This window comes from Condylura cristata, unplaced genomic scaffold (genome assembly GCF_000260355.1).
Source record: "Condylura cristata isolate star-nosed mole 26May11 unplaced genomic scaffold, ConCri1.0 scaffold00022, whole genome shotgun sequence".
NCBI lineage: Eukaryota > Metazoa > Chordata > Mammalia > Eulipotyphla > Talpidae > Condylura > Condylura cristata.
This window is the reverse complement of record NW_004567123.1, coordinates 4313111-4334070: the sequence shown is the minus strand read 5'-3', so window position 1 is coordinate 4334070 and position 20960 is coordinate 4313111. Positions and strand designations below refer to the sequence as shown.

Genomic DNA, 20960 nt, shown 5'->3' with positions numbered 1-20960 from the left:
TGTCTAACAATGATAGTAGAGTCATAACAAAAATAGCAGAATAGTTTCTCCTCCCTCCTTGAAGGTTCCTGCACTACTGAGTGCTTCTCACAGGGCTCACTTCCATGCACTGAGGGCGGAGGGCGGCTCCCAGCCCAGGGAGCTGACCTTTCACATTAAAGATCTCCTACAAGTTGATGAGAGAAGAGCAGTCTCCAGTCAGTCTCTATTTTAACATCTATCTAGGAGGGTAAAAAGCAAATAGTCCTCAAAACCTGATTCCACAGTTGAGTAATTTCAATTATTACATCAGGAGTTTGCAACTCAAACTGATGGGGCCGGGCTGGTAATGCGATAAAAATGGGGAGGAAATGCTTACTGGGCTCTCATCAAGGGCCATTATTTTACCTGTTTGACCCTCTAAGTCTCTCAAAGATTGACCAATTAGGGGCAACATGATGGTAAAGCCTAATGCTGGATCTCAATGCTGAGGAGGCAGGTGACAGGGTTGTAGTGACCAGGGAGCACATTTTCCGTAAAAGAGGCAGCAGCAAGGGAAGAACAGTGAGGTCAGAGGTTCTGTTTGATTTATCAAGAGAAATCAGGAATCTAGATTCTTAGTAAAGTGTGAACTTTCCCATTTTTTTTTTTTTTTAACAAGCTCTACAAACTCAGGTTTTATGTGTAATGCTGAAGGCCAACTGCAGTTCAAAATCCATCTGGGGTTTGGAGTGGGTCTGCAGATACCAGGGTTGTGAGCTCTGGTTTTTGAAGGCTAGCTTTGATGTTGAGCAAAAAGCTCCTGTCTGGTGACCTCTATCCATTAGTCCCAGTTCTATAGCCTTGTCTCTTTTTAATAAACCTCCCAAGTTCCTGACTGAACTCTGGTTGTATTGTCTCCAGAGAAATTGGGAAAATAGTCCCGATTTCTCTGGCCTTACTAAGGTTGGTTGAGGTCTCTATACAATGTGGCCCCAGAGCAGCACACTGCATTTCAGGTGTGAGTGGAGGCTCTGGGGTGCTAGAGACAGGCCTTCCATCACTCTCGTGACCCAGCCCTCCTGTCTCTGGAGCTGCAGTCTCCAAGAAAACCCCTGCAGTCAGCCACCGTGCAACCTCCTTGTCTCTCATCTCAAATCTGTCGCCAACCACTGGCTGGGTTTTTACACCAGCTCCTACCACACATTGTCAGCTTCATCCTTGCTGAAAGTTGACCATCTAACCCAAGCACACGACTTTACAGTCTACCCCCTTAAGCTCACCTTACTGGGCCTGAAAATGTCACTGTTGAAATGATCCCAATTTCTGATTCTGCCTCATGTCCAGTTATATTGTTAACACACTTTTTTTTTTTTTTTTTTTACAAATGTGTTTTAGGTCTTTGGGAAAGGTGCTGAAAATAAAGTGTTGAAAGGAAATTTCCGGTACATTCACCATACAGAGACATAAAGAATCAGTGGTCCAAGAATTAATGTACCTCAGGTTTAGCCAGAGTAAAGTCACCCAGTTCCCATGGGCTCATGTTTCTCATATTTGCTAGGTTATTATGATACTCATATTATGATCAGAAACTAATACTGAAAATTTGAAGGCTTCTCTAACCTCTGAAAATAGTTATCTTATCAAATACAATGAGACATGCTTTTTTTTTTTTCTCATAAACTCACTTATTTCTAAAGGCTCCAAAGCTATTTAATTATCTAGTTGAACATGCAGCATTCTAAAATCTGATCTTTAATCCTATTTGAAAACAAGAAAAATATTTTTGTTTTCAGTTCTAAATGCATTTTCTTTACTTTACACAATCTCTAAAAGAATGGGCATGATCCTGAGACCACTGCTGTAAGTTAATTCCACCATCAGACATGTGGTCTTGAACACTGGACCCTACATGCCTGCAGGGTTTTTTCTTTTTCTTTATTGTGCTCTTAGTAACTTGAGTTTAGTTCCTACAATCAGACACTTTTCTGGCCACATTCTGGTGCAATCCCATTTGAAGAAGACAGAGGACAACTGGTCTCTGTGTTAGAAGCTCTTTTAATCCTGAAGCATGCTTGTTAAATGTGAATGCATCAGAATCCATGCTGCACAACTCCATTGGCTCTCTTCCATGCCTCCCCTTTTACTTTCTCAAAGAAATAGCTTGAATTTTGTAAAAAAAAAAAAATATCTCATTACTTATCCCATCACCGCTTCAACCCACGCATGGAAGTAAGCCACTTCATCCTGAGAAGTACTCTCCGAAATGCGCTTTCCAACTGTCCATGCAAGTCTACTTGCCACTTCCCCCATTCTTATGCGAACTCTAGTACAAATGCATTGCTTTCTGCAACAAATCTAATCTTTTAAATGACTAAGGAATGGATCCAAAATAATAGTTCCCCTCTTTTGCTTCTTATTTTCTAAGAGATACATTTGTTTGCCAGCCAAGAAAAATCAAATGCTTGTTGCCTTTAGTAAAATGTACCTTGGAGCTAATGTGGAGTAGGGTAAATCCCTGTTATGACTATATTTGCCTTTGGGTCTGTTTTGAAATGTGGATTAGAAATACACGGCCCATGCCCCCTTCTGTGGAGTACAACTCCATTCTGGCTGCTGCTCTTAAATGCAGACCTCTCCCATGCATTTTTCATTCTCAGGCACTTCGATCCACACAGCGGTGTTTTCTCTCCTTTAATGCTGCTATTTCCTGGTATGTTCTTGCTTTTTCCCTTGAAGTAATTCAGTTCCAGGTCCTACTAGACCCAATTCTCCAGGTGAAGAATTGACACTGCCTGAACTCGTCATGTAAAAGGTCCACAGGAGGATGTGTCTCTTGACTATTCTGTTGAAGGTAACCTTTCATTCTTATTTTTCTGTGAAACTATTCTCTCCTCTTCCTTTGTCTATTTCTACCTTTTTCTCCCAAGCCTGTTCTTCAAATGTGACAATCCAGAGATTTCAGTCCTCATCTTCTCCTCATTACCCTTCACATTCCAAGCAAATCTAGCAGGCTTCACATTGAATTAGTTTACCTGCTTTATAGAAGAATTAACTCCACTGTCTTAAATCAGGCTCTCACTTTCTTTCACAACCCCTGCCACTGACCCTTAAATGCTTTCCTCACATCCATCCTCTGCGTGTGCATGCATCACTGTGCGTGTGCATGTGTTTTCCACACTGTCATATGGAAGCATCTGTGGTTCTCAAACATGATGTACTTTTTCGGAACTCCATCCAAAAGCAAATACTGTCCCCTCACTTGGAATATCTTATTTGAATTTTTATTCCTAGTGACTAGGGCAGTGTCTGGCAGATGGCAGGGACATAGTAAATGTTGACAAATGTGTGGTTCTGCTTGGCAAAATACAACAAATAGTACTGCTTAACTCCTTTTCTGAACACATAGAGAAAAGTTGAAAAAATTAAAGGTCTCCCCAAGAAAAAGAACCAAAGAGCCCACTAGGGAAGAAATAAACAGGAGTGGTACAGCATTAGGGAGAGGGGTCATTTTTGAAGGTGTGTAAATTTAGAGCAAAACTTATTTAGCAATGTCATTAAGTTCTGGTTCTAAGAGATAAGGTCTGGTATTACCAAATATATCTGTTAATTGAAAGTGAAACTAAATTTCACTTGTTAAAGAATGACGTAAAAAACTAACTTTTCTTAGGCAGCACAGTCCTCTTCATCACATGCTGATAGTTCCAGAGAGTGGAGATGCCGAATGCCATTGAGACTATTGTTCTATTGAAGTGGACGTTTATTTTTAAAAAGCCACCATCTGTTTGATTCAGAGTGAACTCCTCCTAATGGGCACACTGCATATTGTATGGCAACCCTTTCCCTGAAACAAGTTATCTAAGGAGAAGAATGAAAGTCCTGGATCAAATGGTTTGGGAAACTTCTATCAGCTGACATGGTTTGCTTTTGGAATCTTTAGTTGGCTTGGGAACTGTAAACATCACATGTGGCAGGCTTCCCATTTACAACACTCTAGACACAGGAAGAGGCCTCTGATTGCCCAGGAGGGATAGAAAAAGCAGATGGCAGGTGAGTTGGCCCTCATCAGTCAGAGGAGCAGTGGCCAGAGGATGAAGGCTCCACATGACAGATTTGCTTTAGCCTATGAAGAAGCTACCACAAAACTGAGGAGGAACAAAGGGGCTGTCTGAAATGTTGGAGGGTGCTTCCCTAACATATCTCTACTGTGTTCACTTTTTTTTTTTTTATCATGGAAGACTAAACAGTCTTTTTTAGTCTTCTATGAACCTTCATCACATAATACCAACTGTTTGATCAATTAAACAAGGGTACTCTAATCAGAAACTCCTGGTAGGATTCTAAACTGTTACTGCTCAAAAAAGACCTCCCAAAGGCAAATTCATTCCAACAATACTTCCAGGCTTCTGTTCAATACGAAATTCTATATTTTAATGAAAAATACAAAACTGATGTACAATCAATAATTACGGTTAATATGATATAAAACTGAAATTCTATTGACATTAATATAAGGCAAGTAAGAATATCACAAGGGGACAAGAATAAAATAACCACAAAATGACTCCAGTGGCTCTTTGTTGTCAGGATCAGTGTTTGGCCCTCTATGAACAACACAAAAAACAAGTTCTCTCTCTCTAAAGGATTAACAGAGGTCTGACTAAACAATATATTCTTTATGAATAAAAGGGTCTTATGAAACTTGGAAAGAGCAGCATTTGAATTTGTCAATGCTTTACTTAACATATGTAATTTAAATATCAAAAAACAAAATCAGGACAAAGGGTTGCTCATATAAAATGGTCTGTGCTGGCCCTCCCTGGTGGCACAGCGGGTTAAAGCACTGCACTGAGAATCTAAAGCCGCTTCCACATGAGTTCGATTCCCGCCTGCCCAGGAGGTGACCACATGGCGTGGCAGACCTCTCCTGTCCCACCCGCTGCTCCCCTCAGCAGTGTACTTTGTCGATCTGCCTGTTCTGTTCCCCACTCTGTCTCTGGTGAGGCCTCTCACCGCCCCTGAGCCTCTGGCCTGTACCCCAGTTCTGTATGTACAAATAAAATCTTTAAAAAAAAAAAAAGGTCTGTGTTGACCAAGGTATTTTCCCTTTCTTTGTTCTTTGTCATCACTCACTACTGTACCTAACATCTTAGGGAAACAGGTAATAATAATTCTCTCTCAGACTTTTTGTCTCTAAAATGAGCTATATCTACTAAAGTTGTGCCTACAAGTGGCCTCATTCTTCAACAAGTCTTGGCTCACATGTCAATAAAATCTTGCTGTGGGATATACTGCCAGTCTTTAGGGAGAGAGTCAAATCTAACAAACACATAGAAAGAGAGCTCCCCAAGCCTTACAGTGGTGCGGGGGTGTTCAGAGTGGGTTCCAGACAGGGATTCATATATGTATCACCTATGCAGCTGCTTAGGGCCTGTGTTTAAACAAGTCTTGTCTGGCATAATGCTCTACTGCTGCCATTTTGAGATTCTTAATTTTATCTTTGATCTTATGTTTTGTACTTGAAGTGTGATGAGAAAATGGAGCATGCGCTTAATTAGAGAAAAGACACACACGTTTTAGCTGCTAGTTCTTTGGTCTCTAAGCCCTGTTTAAATGGAGCCTTAGTGACGGGGTGAGGGCACAGACTATGGGAGGCCACGGTCCCTGGGTATTCAGGGAAACTCAAAATGAATACGTGGGAAGTATGCTGCTTCTTTGACTGCTACTAAGGGGTTGGAGGGAGAACACAGGTGGGGATTGGGAAGGGGGAGGCAAGTCTGAGAATCACATTTTCCAGGTAAAATAGAATTGTGCTTTGAATGCAGAAAGTGTAACAAGGTGGTCCCTAGGAAAAGGGGAAGTTCCAGGTTCCCTGCCCCACCCAGAAGGAGGGTGGAGCTGAGCAGAGAAAAAAAGAGAAGAAGAGAAGGAAGCTGGATGAAGAACAAGGAGAACTGAGGAAGCTACATGGAGCAGCAAGCCTGTGATGAAGAAACCGTGCTTGTTTCCTGACCCTGGACTGGTTAAGGCAGATGTGGGTGAGATACCTGTAGGGAGGTGACTATGGCAGTGTTTATACTGATTTTGATTTTGCTCTTTTCCTCCCAGGTTTGTCTGGCCATTTCTGACCCTTTTTCATGAGTCTTAGCCAGAAGGTGCTTTAGTCTTGTGGCAGCTTTCAGGCCTTGCTTTGGACCAACCACTTTTGGATGACCTTTTGCCCACGAGGGGATGGGTAATTTCAGGTGTTTGATTTAGATATTACATTCTTTGTCTTCTGTATTGTATACTCACTGTATTAAAGTCCCTTTTCATTAAAGTTTTATATGTTTTGTCTTATTGTGGCGGATGGCAGAACCCACTTAGAACAGGCAGGTTTGGGACTTCTGGGGTGCCCCTCTCCCTGTCCTCCAACACATTTGGGGTACCCTATAACAAAAGCACACATTGGTGTCCTATGAAACATGAAGAACTAAGGGACCCTACCATAGTCTTTGTTACTGCCTCACATTAGTCAACAATTTACTCTGAATTGATGGCACAGAAGGTAAAAACAGGATGACCCATCATTCCTTCTCCCCATCAACTGAGGGTAGAGTGGTGGTACAATATGTGTAGTAAAAGGTAAAAGAAAAATGGATGTTAGTTTTGTGCAGAGGAGCCACTGTTCTAGTATGAAGGTACAGATGCTTTTGCAAGCTATGAAAGAAGGACTGTGTAACTTTTACTTAGAATAGGTTAATGTTTTCATATTTGCATAAAGTTAAATGCTTTTATCTTTACATACTGAACTGGCAATAAAGGAAGGTAAAATTAAAGCTAATAATTTAACAATTTTAATAATTCTTTTCTTAAAATGGCATTAAATAGCAAAGAAAAAGCACCGTGATGAGTAGAGACAAAAACCACAGAAAAATGAGGGGAAAAAAAAAGCTTTCTATTTTAGCACATTAATTTAAAGGCACTTTTTCCTGGTTTTTTTGAAGAAGGAGCCCATATTTGTTTTTGCACTGGGACTACAGGAGGTCCTGATTTTAAGTGTAACTACAGCATTACTAATCTTTTCAGCCCCTGGGGTGAGGGTTTGTGGGGTTTGTACTTGCAGGGCCTTGGGGTTGTAGCCCCTATAGTCCACCCTCATCTATTGCCCCTAGAATCAGATAGCATTAAGATTAGAGCTTTCAAGGTAGGTCATGAGGTTAGCAAACAGGGAACTAGGCTTCCCCAGTATCACCCAGAACACCATCTCAGTGAGAAGCTGACTCTTGGGTCTGTCACAGGCAACTGTGATAGATGTGACCATACACATAATCCTTAGAAAGCTTAGCCTTAAGAACACACTGAGTCCTTGCACTTGCTATCAAGCCCTCTGCCTGGAGCAGCTCCTGCCCCTGAGGATAGCTTCCCCTCACTCTCCAACCTCAGTCCACATGTCCTACCTACCAAGAGGCCTTGTACTGACACCACCTCATCCCCAACTCTTTGTTTAGTTGCTTTACAGAAGTGAATTTGTTTGCTTGTCTTCTCTAGATGAAGCCTGTAGACAAGGCCCACAAATTTCCCTTGCTCCCCTTGTATCCTGAGCCCCAGAATGAGATCCAGTAGATCATGAATTCATAGAGGCTACTTTGGCAAATGAATAAATGTAAGGAGATACTCATGACTAGGTTGTGTGAGGCTATTCTGTGTTTCCAAAAATTCAAATCTAAGAAACTTACATCAAGAAAGTAGTGAATTCAAGACATCAGTTAGAGTAGCCCTGAGAAATGTTTTAATAAAATGTTAAGGGACCAAGTAATTATTAAAGGTCGAAATAGATACCTAGATTTATAAAGGCTAAAAAGCTAATAATACTTTTAAAAAAAATTCAAAAATATATTTAAAAAACCTCCCCTTTCCTTATTTTTTCCATTTTCCCCAACTGTTGTTCTTGAAGTGCTTCTATTTTCTGGTCTTAACATTTGTTCTTTTGTAGACAGAAGTGAAAAAATGGTATAGAAACAGAGATTTTTTCCCGAGTGGTTATGTCTCTCTACAAAAAAATTGCATATAACAGCTTATTTCTTATTTTAAATAGACTATTTAGCCCAATTAAATTTCTCAACATATAAAATTGTTTATATTTTTATAGTTATAAACATAAGATTCCTTGCTTTTTCATTCCTGTTTCTGTACTAAGGTGTCCTCTGAGATGTTAATCTTATTATTTTATGAGTTATTTTAGAATTCTGAATTTACTAATCCACATTAACATCAGTAGTTGGAGCTGGCATCTATATTAATCCAAATGTGAGTACTTGAAAAGTTCTGAAAATCATACTAAATCCTACCCTTTGAACTTTAAAAAATATGGTTTCTCCTACAACAAAATGTTTCCTCTGACTGTATTATTTGACAAAACAGTGTTTAACAAGATAACAAATCATACATTTTGTAATGACAAGTTTGATAACTGGAGAAGGTGATGTGGCAAAAATCACAATGGACTTAAAATGTAATTTTGTTCTTTGCAGATGGGTTTTTTTTTTTTTTTGGTCCTCATCCCACATACTTGACTGAGGAGTGTCCCACTCATCCTAGCTGACATGCAAACTGACGAATCAATTGCTGAATAAGTCTTTCTCATCTCTGCCAACAATCTTTTTTTTTAACTTGTGAAATAAAACTCCATGTGGAAGGCTGAACCGACACCAGCCATAAGATTAAGTCCAGAGTGCTGTGGAAATCACCGCAAAGAATGCCATCTCCAAAACACGAGCCACCAGCCTGGACAAAGCAGAGGGCGAATGCTGAAGGGGATAATGCTGCTCTGGCCCCTGGGGAGGGACCAGATGGGACCTAATAGCTCTTTTCTACTACTAATTTCTATGATAATTCCAAGTTGCCACATGGCATATGTATTTTTTTTTTTTAATCTAAAGACAGAGTATCAGTCAATGAAGTAACCAGCATTTTAATGAAAGGTATTTTTCATGAACTGTATCTATTCACACATATTTTTCCCCACTCTCAACTCCACCCTCCAGCAATATATCACCCACTATTCGAGGGGGAAACCACAGTATTTTTATGATCATTATCAATACTAAGTAGAAACGAAAAGACTCAAAGTTTTATTAGGAGAGTAGATGGTTTTTGCAGTGAACATATCAAGTTGACTTAATTATTTTCTTATAGTCAGAGGTTATACTTGAATTTAAGAATTATAGCATGCCAACTAATGTTTGAGACTTAATATAGATGTGGAATTGCATCTGTTTTGAGAAAGAAGATCAAGAATTAGAGAAAGAAATTTTAATGATTGGGAAAATTATCAAAGCATTTCTACCTATTTTTACTGATGGGTTCAAAGGCATTTTCTCTGAGGACAAGTCTCCTTGCCCTCTGCTCCTAATCAGATGCAACTTCTCCCCCTTTTGACCTTCTGTGGCCCTCTTTGAGCCTGTCTAGTGGCATCTCCACATTAGTTGGTTTATTAGAATCATTTCACTGCTGCTGGTTTCTGACAGGTACACTAAGTGAACCTGTCACATATGGTTCAGCTTCCCACCTTCCACACAGTAGATAATAAAAAATAGGACAAGAAAGAAACTGAGCTTGAGATATGAAACATCTGAGGAGATATGAGGATCTCTTAATAGTACAGCCTCTCAGTACAAACTTATGTAACTAATTTCTGAAAATAAACCCTTCCTTAGGTTCATGCTGTAACAACATAATTATAATCAACATAAATTAACAAATGACATGGAAATCACACTATACTATTTTCAAAATAGATTGAAAAAGCCTTTTCTCCTTCTTCAATCCAGTGTTAATACTTACCGGTCATGAAAAACTGGCAGAAGTCTGGATTCTGGTTAATAAACTATGTATTTAAAGCAAAAAGATACAAGCTCTGGTAGAGCGGGATGAGGCACTTCACAGCCCTGCTGGCGTTGATGCATGTGGCACATATAAGGCTTGGCAGTAGCTTCCCACTCACTATGGCTCCATCAAACAAAGGCCCAAAAAACGGAACCTGTTAATCCAAAACAGAAAAATAATTAAAATTAAAAAAAAAAAAAAAAGAAACAGTGAAAGTCAAACCTAAGGTATGAGAGCAGCTGATTGATGCTGAAAACTTGTCATGACTACACAGGTGCTCACCACATAGTAGAAGTGGAATTTCACTGGTCTACAGCTTTCAAGTAAGACAAGATTGATCTACAGTATTCCTGTAGCGTGGACAAGTCAGTAAAACTTTTAATGACAGTTATCACCAGGTTATTCTTTCTTTCTGTGTTATCATTTACAGAAGGATTATTTCTTTTCAATGCCTACCTTATGTGGTTTATGCATGTTATACAACCCTGCCTCTCTGCACTTCTCTAGCCTTGTATACTTCTGAAATCAGTTTTGGAACTGTTAAAATTTCTTAATGGATCCTGTGCATATTTACTCTTGAAAGAAATGATGACTATCCTGTTATTAATTACAAGGTCATCCTTGCAGCATGTCTTTAATCTTCTTTCCCTCTGCTTCCAAGATATTGTGTTTTTATTTCTACTGCTATAACAGAGACTTGGCTATCTTTGGCTGGACCAACGTCCACTATGTGGGTAACCCACCAGACTTTGATGCTTATCTTTATTGAATTTGTTTCTTTTCTCTCTCTCTCCAGCAGAATTTTATTGACTCCACTCACTAATATGAGATTATCAGCTCCATGAGGTCAAAGACTATCTGCTTTGTAACTCTTGTATTTATTTGCTCTTCTACTTATCAATACCTTTATTGAAAAATATGGCAGACACTGTTCTATTCACTGAGGTGACAGGAGTGAAAAATATTTAAAAATCCTGATTTTATTGAGTTTAGAATTTATTGGAGGTTTCTGAGAATTAATAGTATAACTATGTAAAAGATACTACATTTTAGGTAGTGAAGGTGCCTTTAAGATAAAAAGTAAAGCAGGAAAGAGCAATAAGACTCCTTCTGAGGGTTTTCAGTTTTGACAAATGGCCAGGTAAAAAAAATTCAGTAAAGACTTGACAAAAGCAATGGAACAAATCTCAAATTCTGAGGATATTCAATAAAATAGTATTTCAGACAAATAAACAACAAATACAAAGGTTCTGTGGTAGGAGTATGTTTAAATAACAACAAAAAAGTGACAATCACTGGGGTTAAGTGAGCAAGGAAGAGAATAGGAGATATATTGGTAATTAGAGGAAATTTAGGTCATTTTAAAGTCTATATTTCTGCTCTGAATAAGATGAGTCTTCTGGGTATATATGGAAGTGTGGGCTATGACCTAACTTATATTTAAACATATTGCTCTGATCACTTGTATTCAGAAAATTGGAAGGGGAATAATCCAGGTGAGACATGATATATTTTAGACCAGAATTATGGCAAGAAAAGTAGGAGAGGTGGTCAGTTTCTGTACAAAGTTTGAAGGTGGAGTTCACAGGGTTTACTGCAGACTATTGATGAAGGAGGAAAGAAAAAGCATAAGAATAATGTCATGGTCTATGTCTACTGGAAGGCCAGAATACCTTTTCATTAATAGACAAGACTATGAAGACTCATGCCACATGCAAAATGAAGCTATAGTACAGATCAGTTTTCAACATGCTAAGTTTGAGATACCTATTAGATATCCAGTGCTCATATATGGAGGTAGCATCAGAAATATGAGAGTGTAAGTCAAGATTATATTGTAAGAGTTGTTCATTTATATATGGCATTTACAGCAACTAGATCAAATGATTAGATGAACAAGAATCATATAACTTAATGTTTAGAGGTTGGAGACCTGAAAATTAGTAAAAGATATTGAGGAGTGGTTGAAGATGGAAGAAGGGAAATCACAGTGAGTAGAACTGTACGTGGCACGTGACTAATATCCAAATATTGAATTAGTAATATTAATTAATGTTTTAGATAATTTAAATTAATTAATGTGGGTCTCAGTGTAGGTCTTCTGACTTCTTTTAAAAAATTTAATTTGTACAGTATCTTTTATATGGTTGGTACTGGGGAATAGGTTGGGCTATGGTGATGAATGGGTTGAGAAAATTATGAACTAAATATCCTTTGGCAATTGTACAGAAATTCTTTACAGGTTTTTAGCAAATAAATTCATCAATATAGAAAAATAAAATTGTATCCATAAATAGAATTTTCCATAAAGCAATGGCTGGTTTAACATTCATAAATTCATCAATACAAACTGCTATAGTAGTAGAATAAAGAAGGAAATCATATGAACTTCTTAAACTATATTAAAAAGCATTAAATTAAAATCTTATTCATGAAAAAAAATCCCATTCCTTTGAAAAAGGAAGACAATTTCCTCCATTTGATAAAATCTTAAAGGAAAAAAATAATATGACATCATGATTAATGGTGAAATTTAAAAGCTTTTCTACCTAAGAGATCTGATAAGGCAAGGATATCCATAGTCACCTCTTAAGTACAATATTTTTGAAAATGCTGGTTATTGCAATAAATAAAAATAGGAAGAAAGAAAAAAAAGGAGCATAAAAATTAGAGAAGCATAGTTATTTTTATTTACAATAACATGAAACACAGAGAAATCTGAATTTAACTAGAACTAATAAGTAAATTTTGAAAGTCCAGAGGAAACAGTATGTTCTCCAAATCAATTTGTAAATGTCTAGTAATAAATTTGACAAAGGATATGCAAGACATTGTCTTTAAAACTACCAAATAAAATAAAGATGACCTAAGTAAATGGAAATATGTACAATGTTAGTGGATAGGAAGGTTCCATATTGTTAATATAATCAGTTTTTTGAAATAGAACTTTAGAATCAACACAAACCAAATCAAAATTTCTAACAAGCTGATTTTAAATTTATATAGAAATAAAGGTATAAATTAGCCAAAAGACTAAGATCTAATATTGATTTTATGCCATTACACTATCATAGCATATCATAAAGATCATAATATTGGTATTAAAACAGACAAATATCCAACAGAATATTGCATATGCAATAAAAAGAATATTACTAATTTTATGGAGAAGGGAAAGTGTATTTCAATAAAGATACTGAAACAATTGGATAGATTTACTGATTAACAAACCTTGACTACAAGCTCATGTTATATGCAAAAATGAAGATGTATTATAGATCAAAATATTAGGGGTAGAATCACAAGGCTTCTAGAAAAAGGCATTTGAGAAAATCTTTACAATCCCTTGGGTTAGTCAAGAATTTATTAAACTACAAAATGTCAAATTCTTTTCAAATCATGAAAAACATAAATTAGACTTAACAAAAAATTTTAAAATTCTGCTCACTACTGAATTGAAAAGGCAAGTCACAAACTGGACATAACCTAAACTAGATATAAAATGTCCATCATTAGGGCCCTCCCAGGTGGCACAACAGCTTAAAGCATAGCACTGCGAAGCTTCCCCCAGCCACTTTAGTGCAAGTTAGATCCTAGGCTAGAGAGGTGATCTAGGCGCAGCAGACCTCTCCTGACCCGCCTGCTGCTCCCCTCAGCAGTGTACTTTGTCAATCTGCCTGTTCTGCTCCCCACTCTGCCTCTAGAGAATCCTCTCACCCCCTGCACCTTTGGTCTGTACCCCAGTTCTAAACCATAAATAAATAAATCTTAAGAAAAAATGTCCATCAGTAGGAGAATGAATAACATTTTTTGATATAGTCAACTAGTAGAATACCCCCCAGTAGCGAAAATAAACAACCACAATTGCTTATATACTTTAACAACACAGAATGCCCAAATAGGTTGAGTGAAAGAAACAGGCAAAGAAATTCGTATCATATAATGCCATTCATAGAAAGTTTAAAAATAAGTAATACTAATCAATCAAGAAAGAAGTGGGTGTATAGAGGTCAAAATAGCAGCAGTCACTTTCCAGGGGATTAGTGATGGGGAGGGAAAGATACATGCCGATTTCTGGGCTCTGGCAATACCTATGTTTGTAGCTGGGTGATATTAACAAACATTGACTTTGAAAATATTCATCAATTGTACACTTAAAATCTGTGCCCCTTTATTAATGTTATATTTCAAAGAAAACATCTTAAAAAGAAACTTAGATTATAGATTTGTTTAGCACACCAACAAACTCACCCTAATGGATACATAATATTTGATTCCCAAATTGCAGAAGATTTTTTTTCAAGCATGCACAAAGTATGTTTAAAAAATTTACCATATTGCAGGCTGAGGATCCTTAAACATAGCCTTCAGGGGCTAATTCTACTCTAGTGGCTTTTTGTACAACCTGAATACTAAGAAAGTCACAACCACACTCATTTACTTACATACTGCCTAGGCTTGCTTTTGAATGGCAGCAGTAAAACTGAGCAATTTTAACATACTGTAAGAATCATAAAGCTTAAAATATTTACTAACTGACCCTTTACAGATAAGGTTTGCTTAGTTTAGTTCTAGATTTTAGAGAGGTCTTAATAAGTTTTAAGTGATTAAAATCATATAATCATATTGTGCCCCCCAAATTATTTATTAACTTCATAATCAATAATACCAGAAAAATCAGCACAAACATTTACATATAGAAGTTAAGAAATTCACCACTAGATAATTCAGGGCTCAACAATGATTTTGAAGTGGGAGTTCAAAAGTATGTTAAGATAAATAATGAAAACAGTGGCTGAGTATAACATAGGCTGAAGCAGTACTTGGCAGGAATATGTAGAATCAAATAGATTTTCTAAAAAGGAAAAAGGCTGCAACTTAATGGGGATAGGATTCCATTGAAATACCAGAAAAATAATAAAAAATTAGGTAGAGGGAAGCGATAAGAAAGACAAGATAGGTATTAAAGAAGTAGAAAACATACCGTAGAGAATACCCATGATCAAAAGGTGGTTCTTTGAAAAAAAGTCTAATACAGTTGAAAACAAAGCACAACTAACATTAGGAATAATTAGAAGGGCACAACTATAGATACTTAGAGAATAAATTTAACTTTATGCCTATACATTTGAAAATTAAGATATAATGGCCAAACTCCCAGAAAAATTCAATTTATTAAATATACAAGATAGTATTCAAAAACAATTTTACAAGCTTTAAACTAATTAAATAACAGCATAATAAGGAAAAGCTATCCTAGATAGTTTAACAGGCATATTTGACAAAATTTCAAAAAGTAAATAACTATTATTTCAAAAAAACCTTCAGAGTACAGGAAAAGAGAAAACAAACTCACTCATTTTATAGGTATACAAACATAGCCTTAAAAAATAGGGGTCACTGGTGGCACTGCATTTTAAAGCACCACACTAAGAAGCTAAAGCCATGTCAGCATGAGTTTGATCTCTGCCCTAGAGGTGATCCACATGGTGTGGCAGATCTCTCCTGACCTGCCCACTGCTCCCTTCAGCAGTAGACCTGTTCTGCTCCCTGCTCTGTCTCTGGTGAATCCTCTCACTGCCCCTGCAACTCTGGCCTGTACCCCAGTTCTGTATGCATGAATAAATAAATCTGTTTTTAAAAAAATAGGGGTTAACCTCATTCATGCAAAAACTGCAGAAAAATGCTAGCAAACCAATTAAAAATGGGCAAACATAATAAAAAATCATAACCAAATTAGGTATGTGTCAGGAGTAAATGTGCAGTCTGTATACTTAATTTACATTAATGAGAGAAAATGAAAAAAATAAGATGATCATCTCTACATATGTTTAAACTCAAAATCCACTTACAATTTTTTTTTTAGTAATATTGGAAGAGAAAGAAACTTCCCTAATCTGTTTAATAATATCTACCAAAACCTACATTAACTATTAAAGATAAAGGTGAAATGTGACAAGATTATGTGTGAAACCAGTATAAAGGAAAGAAGACACGTTCCAGATTATATCTGTCACCATTTGCATTGGAGATCCTTGCCAGTGTAGTAAAGCAAGACATAAAAACTAAAGATCATGGGTCAGAAAGAAGCAAATCTGTCATTCAGAAGACAAATAGTATTCACAGCATCTCCAAAAGAATCTACAGAAAATGGCCAGTATTAATAAGGTCAATGGGCACAGAATAAACTTACAAAAACCCTACTGTAGTTCGATCTATCAATAACAAATGGTTCGAGAATGAAATGAGATACTCTTTAGAACAGCAAAAATTATAAAGGCCTTGGAATAGATCTAGGGAAGTCTACAGACATTTAAAAAACTTTGTTAACAGTCATTAAAGTAGTCTAAAAAGTAAAGTGGTCTAAATAAATGGAATGATATATCTGTTCACAGAGAAAAGTACTCTCTGAATTCAAAACACTGTATATGTGGCTTAATGATCTGATCTTAAACCTTTGGAAATCAAAGAGGTCAACAATAGTTAAGACAGTCTTGAGGAAGAACAGGGTAAGGACCTGCCTTACTTTGTAGCAAGATTAAATCATAAATAGTAACACTATAGAACACTATATTAATGTAGTTGAGTGGAGAGACGCAGGTACAGCTTCCTGCACATGTGAAGATTGTTGGAAACATTTACAGTGCTAACTGGGAAATACTGCCTTGTGAGGTAGGGATGTTGACCTATAGGATATGGTATATCCTTAAATCTAGGGCCCCGTAGATGGTGACATTTCTTCCATATCCACAATGCTTAGGCATAGATATAGGGAGGAGAACAGTTCCCCTCATTTTACTCCTCCTGATCTACACCCAAGTTTCTCCTTTTGTTCCTATGATACTGGATTCTTATTTTAATTTTTAGTACTTAATGGAGCAGTACTCTGACCAGAAGACACAGTGGTTCCCTCAACTGAAAGTGGAAACTATCATGGGCTATTTCAGGCTCACAGGCCACTGAATACCAAAGCGATGAGGGAGGCTACAAGAAGACTGCATGAGTAGCCCTGCCCAGGTGAATAGTGCTGTTGCTACACGACGGGGATAGGAAAAGGGGTTCTCTAGAGATTCTTTCTCTGGCTTCCATGCTCAGTGGTCAATCTAACAGGAGACCACGTCAGATGTTAGTCCTAGTCAGGACTTTAACTCAGCACTTCATTTTTGTTGTGAGCAAGTACATTCACAGCCAACCAGTGTCTGAGAGACTCATAACTGTCCTCCCCTAGCATGATGACCAAAGTCTGAGATTAGTAAGACTTTGTGCAACTGTTGACAAACTAGATTTCCTTACCAGCTGCAAGTTAGAATATGCATTTGGAAACCCCATCATGTGCTCCTTGACTGAATTAAGTACAGCTGTAAGAAGCACAGACCCAGAAATTGCAGCTCAAATGATTTTCTCCTTATCAGGTCTGGGACCTGGCCAAAGCAATTTCACACCCAACTTCTCTAAGTCATATATTGTGAAATCAAAGAAAACTGGTTGTTTTTTGATTTGAGAAAGACGTGATGATACTAAGTTCATGTTGCAATATTACTTAAGCATGCAAGCAGCAGGATATATACAGTTGTAGGAGTAAGGACATAGGAGAATTGTTGGAGCACAGACAGTGACCTAAAATTTCCATTTGACTTGTGGGAATTGTTCTTTCAATGACTCAGTGGAGGTATCATAACCCAAACCTGGGTTATGAACAGCTGAACTCTGTTCATGTTCCTCATGGATTACCTCCAGCTTCTGGAATTGGAACACTGTCATGTAAGGGCCCACTGAGACTCTGGCCATCCTATAAGCCATAAATGCTGAGGATGAGTGACTTCACTTACAGAGTTTGATCAGTTATATGATTATTTTTTAAATTGGAAGTATGTGGCCATGATTTTGTGCCAAACTTTTTGGAACTGGTTTTATCATATAAGAGGTCGGTGACTTATCAAGTTCTGGTATACATGTTTCTGCTGGACTCCACACAGACACCTGTAAAGTACACAGAGGATGTGTACACAGAACCATGTAAATATAAACATTCCTCCATTGATAAATATCTGCATACAGACATGAAAATTCCTAACTGTAAGTATACTCTGGGATTCAAACATCTGTATTTGGTATGGCTGCACCAAAACCAAGTCCCTTGCTTAAATTACTACACTTACAATTATGGACATATTTGGAGCTGAGGAGCAGGTACAGTCTGTACCGCTGCCCTCACAGAGTGGCTGAAAGGTTCACATATTAATCCGGAAGGTTGGGGAAAGAATATGCTTCTCTTCTTGTAGGAAAAGGCAAGCACATATTATAAAAGTGTGGGTGTAAAGAAAGGTCGTATCAAGTTGATATCAGTTGCAACAAGGGTGACAATCTCTATGAACAAGTAAATATACATGGGGAAGAATCATGGAGTTTTGAGTTAAAAAACAGTTTTAGATTAAGAGAATCATTAAGGAAAGAAACTTTAAAGAAGAGAGTTGCTGTATATGGGAGAATGGGCTTATGGGGAATTGCCAATGAATTGAACAAGCCAAAGTCAGTTTTCCATGTAAGAGGTCATTTCTTTCTTTCTTTCTTTCTTTCTTTTTTTAATGCATACAGGAACTGGGATACAGGCTAGAAGTGTAGAGGGTGAGAGGATTCACCAGAGGCAGAGTAGGGCAAAGAACAGGCAGGCAGACTGAAATACACTGATGAGGTAGAAGCAGGCAAGACAGGAGAGATCTGCTGTGCCATGTGGGTCAGCTCCCTGGCAGGGGATCAAACTCATGCTGTGGTGGCTGCCATAGTTTCAGAGTGCTATGGGAGGTCCATTGAGGACATTTCTTTAGGGAAGCTTGGATCTGGTCACTATCATTTCAAAGCCTGCATTGCCATAATAATTAAGGCATTGGGTCAATCCATGAAGGCTTGATCCATATAAGACGTATGGAACCTCTTATTGAAGAGCAGGTCTTCATGTGTCAACAAAAACCAAACACACACACACAAACACACACACACACAGAAACCATGTGTATTGCTCTGGATCCTACATATAAACTTAGAAAAACAGCACTCTTTGGGAGTTTATTTAAGTCACGAACAACATGGTTTCCCATTTTTCTGACCATGAATCAAGCATTAGTTTGGAAATAATGAAGGACCAAAACGAAAGGTCAAAAAAGGTGAAAAGGTGATTAGCAGGTACAGTTGTTCAGAGGACTGCTTTTCAGGAATGCTGGATTCACAGAAACAAGGTGTGGAAGCTCTCAGGGGCACCTGCGCCGAGGTGAGGTTAGAACAGGTATCTATGGTCTCTAGCTCTGCAATCTAGCATGTGAGGATCTGCCACAGTTATCCCCCTCCAGATGGCTCACCATTCCGCAGTAATCTGCCCTGGGATTTGTGCATATGTTTGAGATGTCAAAATGGGTGACAGAAAAATTAAAGCACTGTATTTATTCTCCCACTGGAAAAAACAATATTTGTTATATTATTTCCCAGAAAGGCTAAAGATTCCACGAACTGAAAAAGGTGTTCTAAACACTTCTTTTGTGTTCCATGGTTCAGGGTGGGATGTGGCAAGGGAGAGGGATGGCACTGTCCTCCGTGAACACCCAACTCCACAAAGGTACCAGGAGGACAGCCCTCTAGGAGGAGGAGTCAGCTGAATAAGTGGCTCATCTGGCTTGGACAAGTTTCTGGAAAGGTAAGAGCAAACTTCAATTTTCAGGGCCTGGGATGTACAGCGAAAAAAAAAATTCAAATCATGAGAAAGTTCTTCTAGGGAATACTTATTGCATCTTCATGAATGTCTTTTAAAGTAGACTGATCACTTCATTGAGTCTGTAAGTGATTCTTTGAAGCCTCTGGAGCCTATTAGTAACTGGAGATAAAAGTAATATGTATAATTGAATTTTGGATTAATAAAAGAGGTTATTTGAAGATATAGTGACAAATAAGTCATAGATAAGGAATTAAGAAGTCCAGGAATAGTTCATTTGATGATGAACCCTGTGTCTGCCTACTGTTCTGACCATTATTAAGCCTCCCACATTGGATCAGGTTCTGAGCGCAGGGTTCAATATACAGTATGTAATTCTAATAATCCTGTGAGCACTTTAGTTGTACTGGCTAACTGCCTTTCTCAATCTTTCTTGTAATGCCAATCTCTCTGTTCACAATAGCCATCTCTTCTTGAATGATGTTTCATTTTTCTATTATAGCCCTTAGCATATTAGTTATTATATGTTTAAAGATTTTATCTATTTTTGGGTAGAACTGAGGCACTAGCCAGAGATGCAGGGGGTGAGAGGATTCACTAAAGACAGAATGAGAAGCCAAACAGGCAGATCTATTGAAACAGACTGATAAGGGGACCAGAGGACAAAACAGGCCTGCTGCAGTATATGCGCCAGCTCCCTGTCTAGGGATTGAACTCGGGCCACAGAAGTGACAGTGCTGAGACTTAAATCCCTAGGCCACCAGGGAGGCCCCTAAAATCTCTATCTTACCTGAGTCTGACTTTTAAACTGTGGTCTTTTTATATTTTAGTATGCCTTATGTTTTTGTTGTTCTTGTTGAAAACTGGACATGCCATATGAGGCTAAAGGGACTGAAGTAAACAGGCCTTTAGCATGCAATTTCATGTGTAGCTATAAATTAGGTTGTGTTTGTTATCTGTTGTATCTATATGAAAGAGTCACAACTAAAATCTTCTTGGGTGCTCTTGTTTTGGTCTCCCCTGTGGTCTTTGGGTTTCTCTAGAGATTTTGTTTTTAAGATTTATTTTATTTATGCATATAAGAATTGGTGCCAGAGACAGAGTGGGGAGCAGCAGGGGAGACAAGAGAGGTCTGCTATGCCACGTGGGTCAGATCCCTGTCTGGGAAGAGGATTCAGAGCAGCAATAGTGTGATAACATTGAGACTTTATTCCTATGCCACCAGGAAGGGCTCTCTCTGGAGATTTCTTAAATAAGGACTTAATTGTGCATTTCTTTCAGTTTTCTCCTTTGCAGATATACAAACACCTTATTGTTTAGGTACAGTGAAAAAGTATTATAAAGACTTATGATTAAGTATTAACCTTTTTTTTTTTTTAAGTATTAACTTAAAGTCACAGCCTGTGACTTTAGGCTGTGATCTTCACAAGAGTTT

The 20960-nt window shown here is 37.8% G+C and overlaps 1 protein-coding gene across 1 annotated transcript in view; it reads right to left on the bottom strand.

Annotated features, from left to right (window-relative positions):
- Positions 1-20960, bottom strand: part of RALGAPA2 (Ral GTPase activating protein, alpha subunit 2 (catalytic)) — a 285916-nt gene that overhangs the window by 64807 nt on the left and 200149 nt on the right. Inside the window, exon 37 of the mRNA XM_012728090.1 lies at positions 9852-9979. Coding sequence (XP_012583544.1) covers positions 9852-9979 — 128 coding nt within the window. The remainder of the gene's footprint in view (positions 1-9851; positions 9980-20960) is intronic.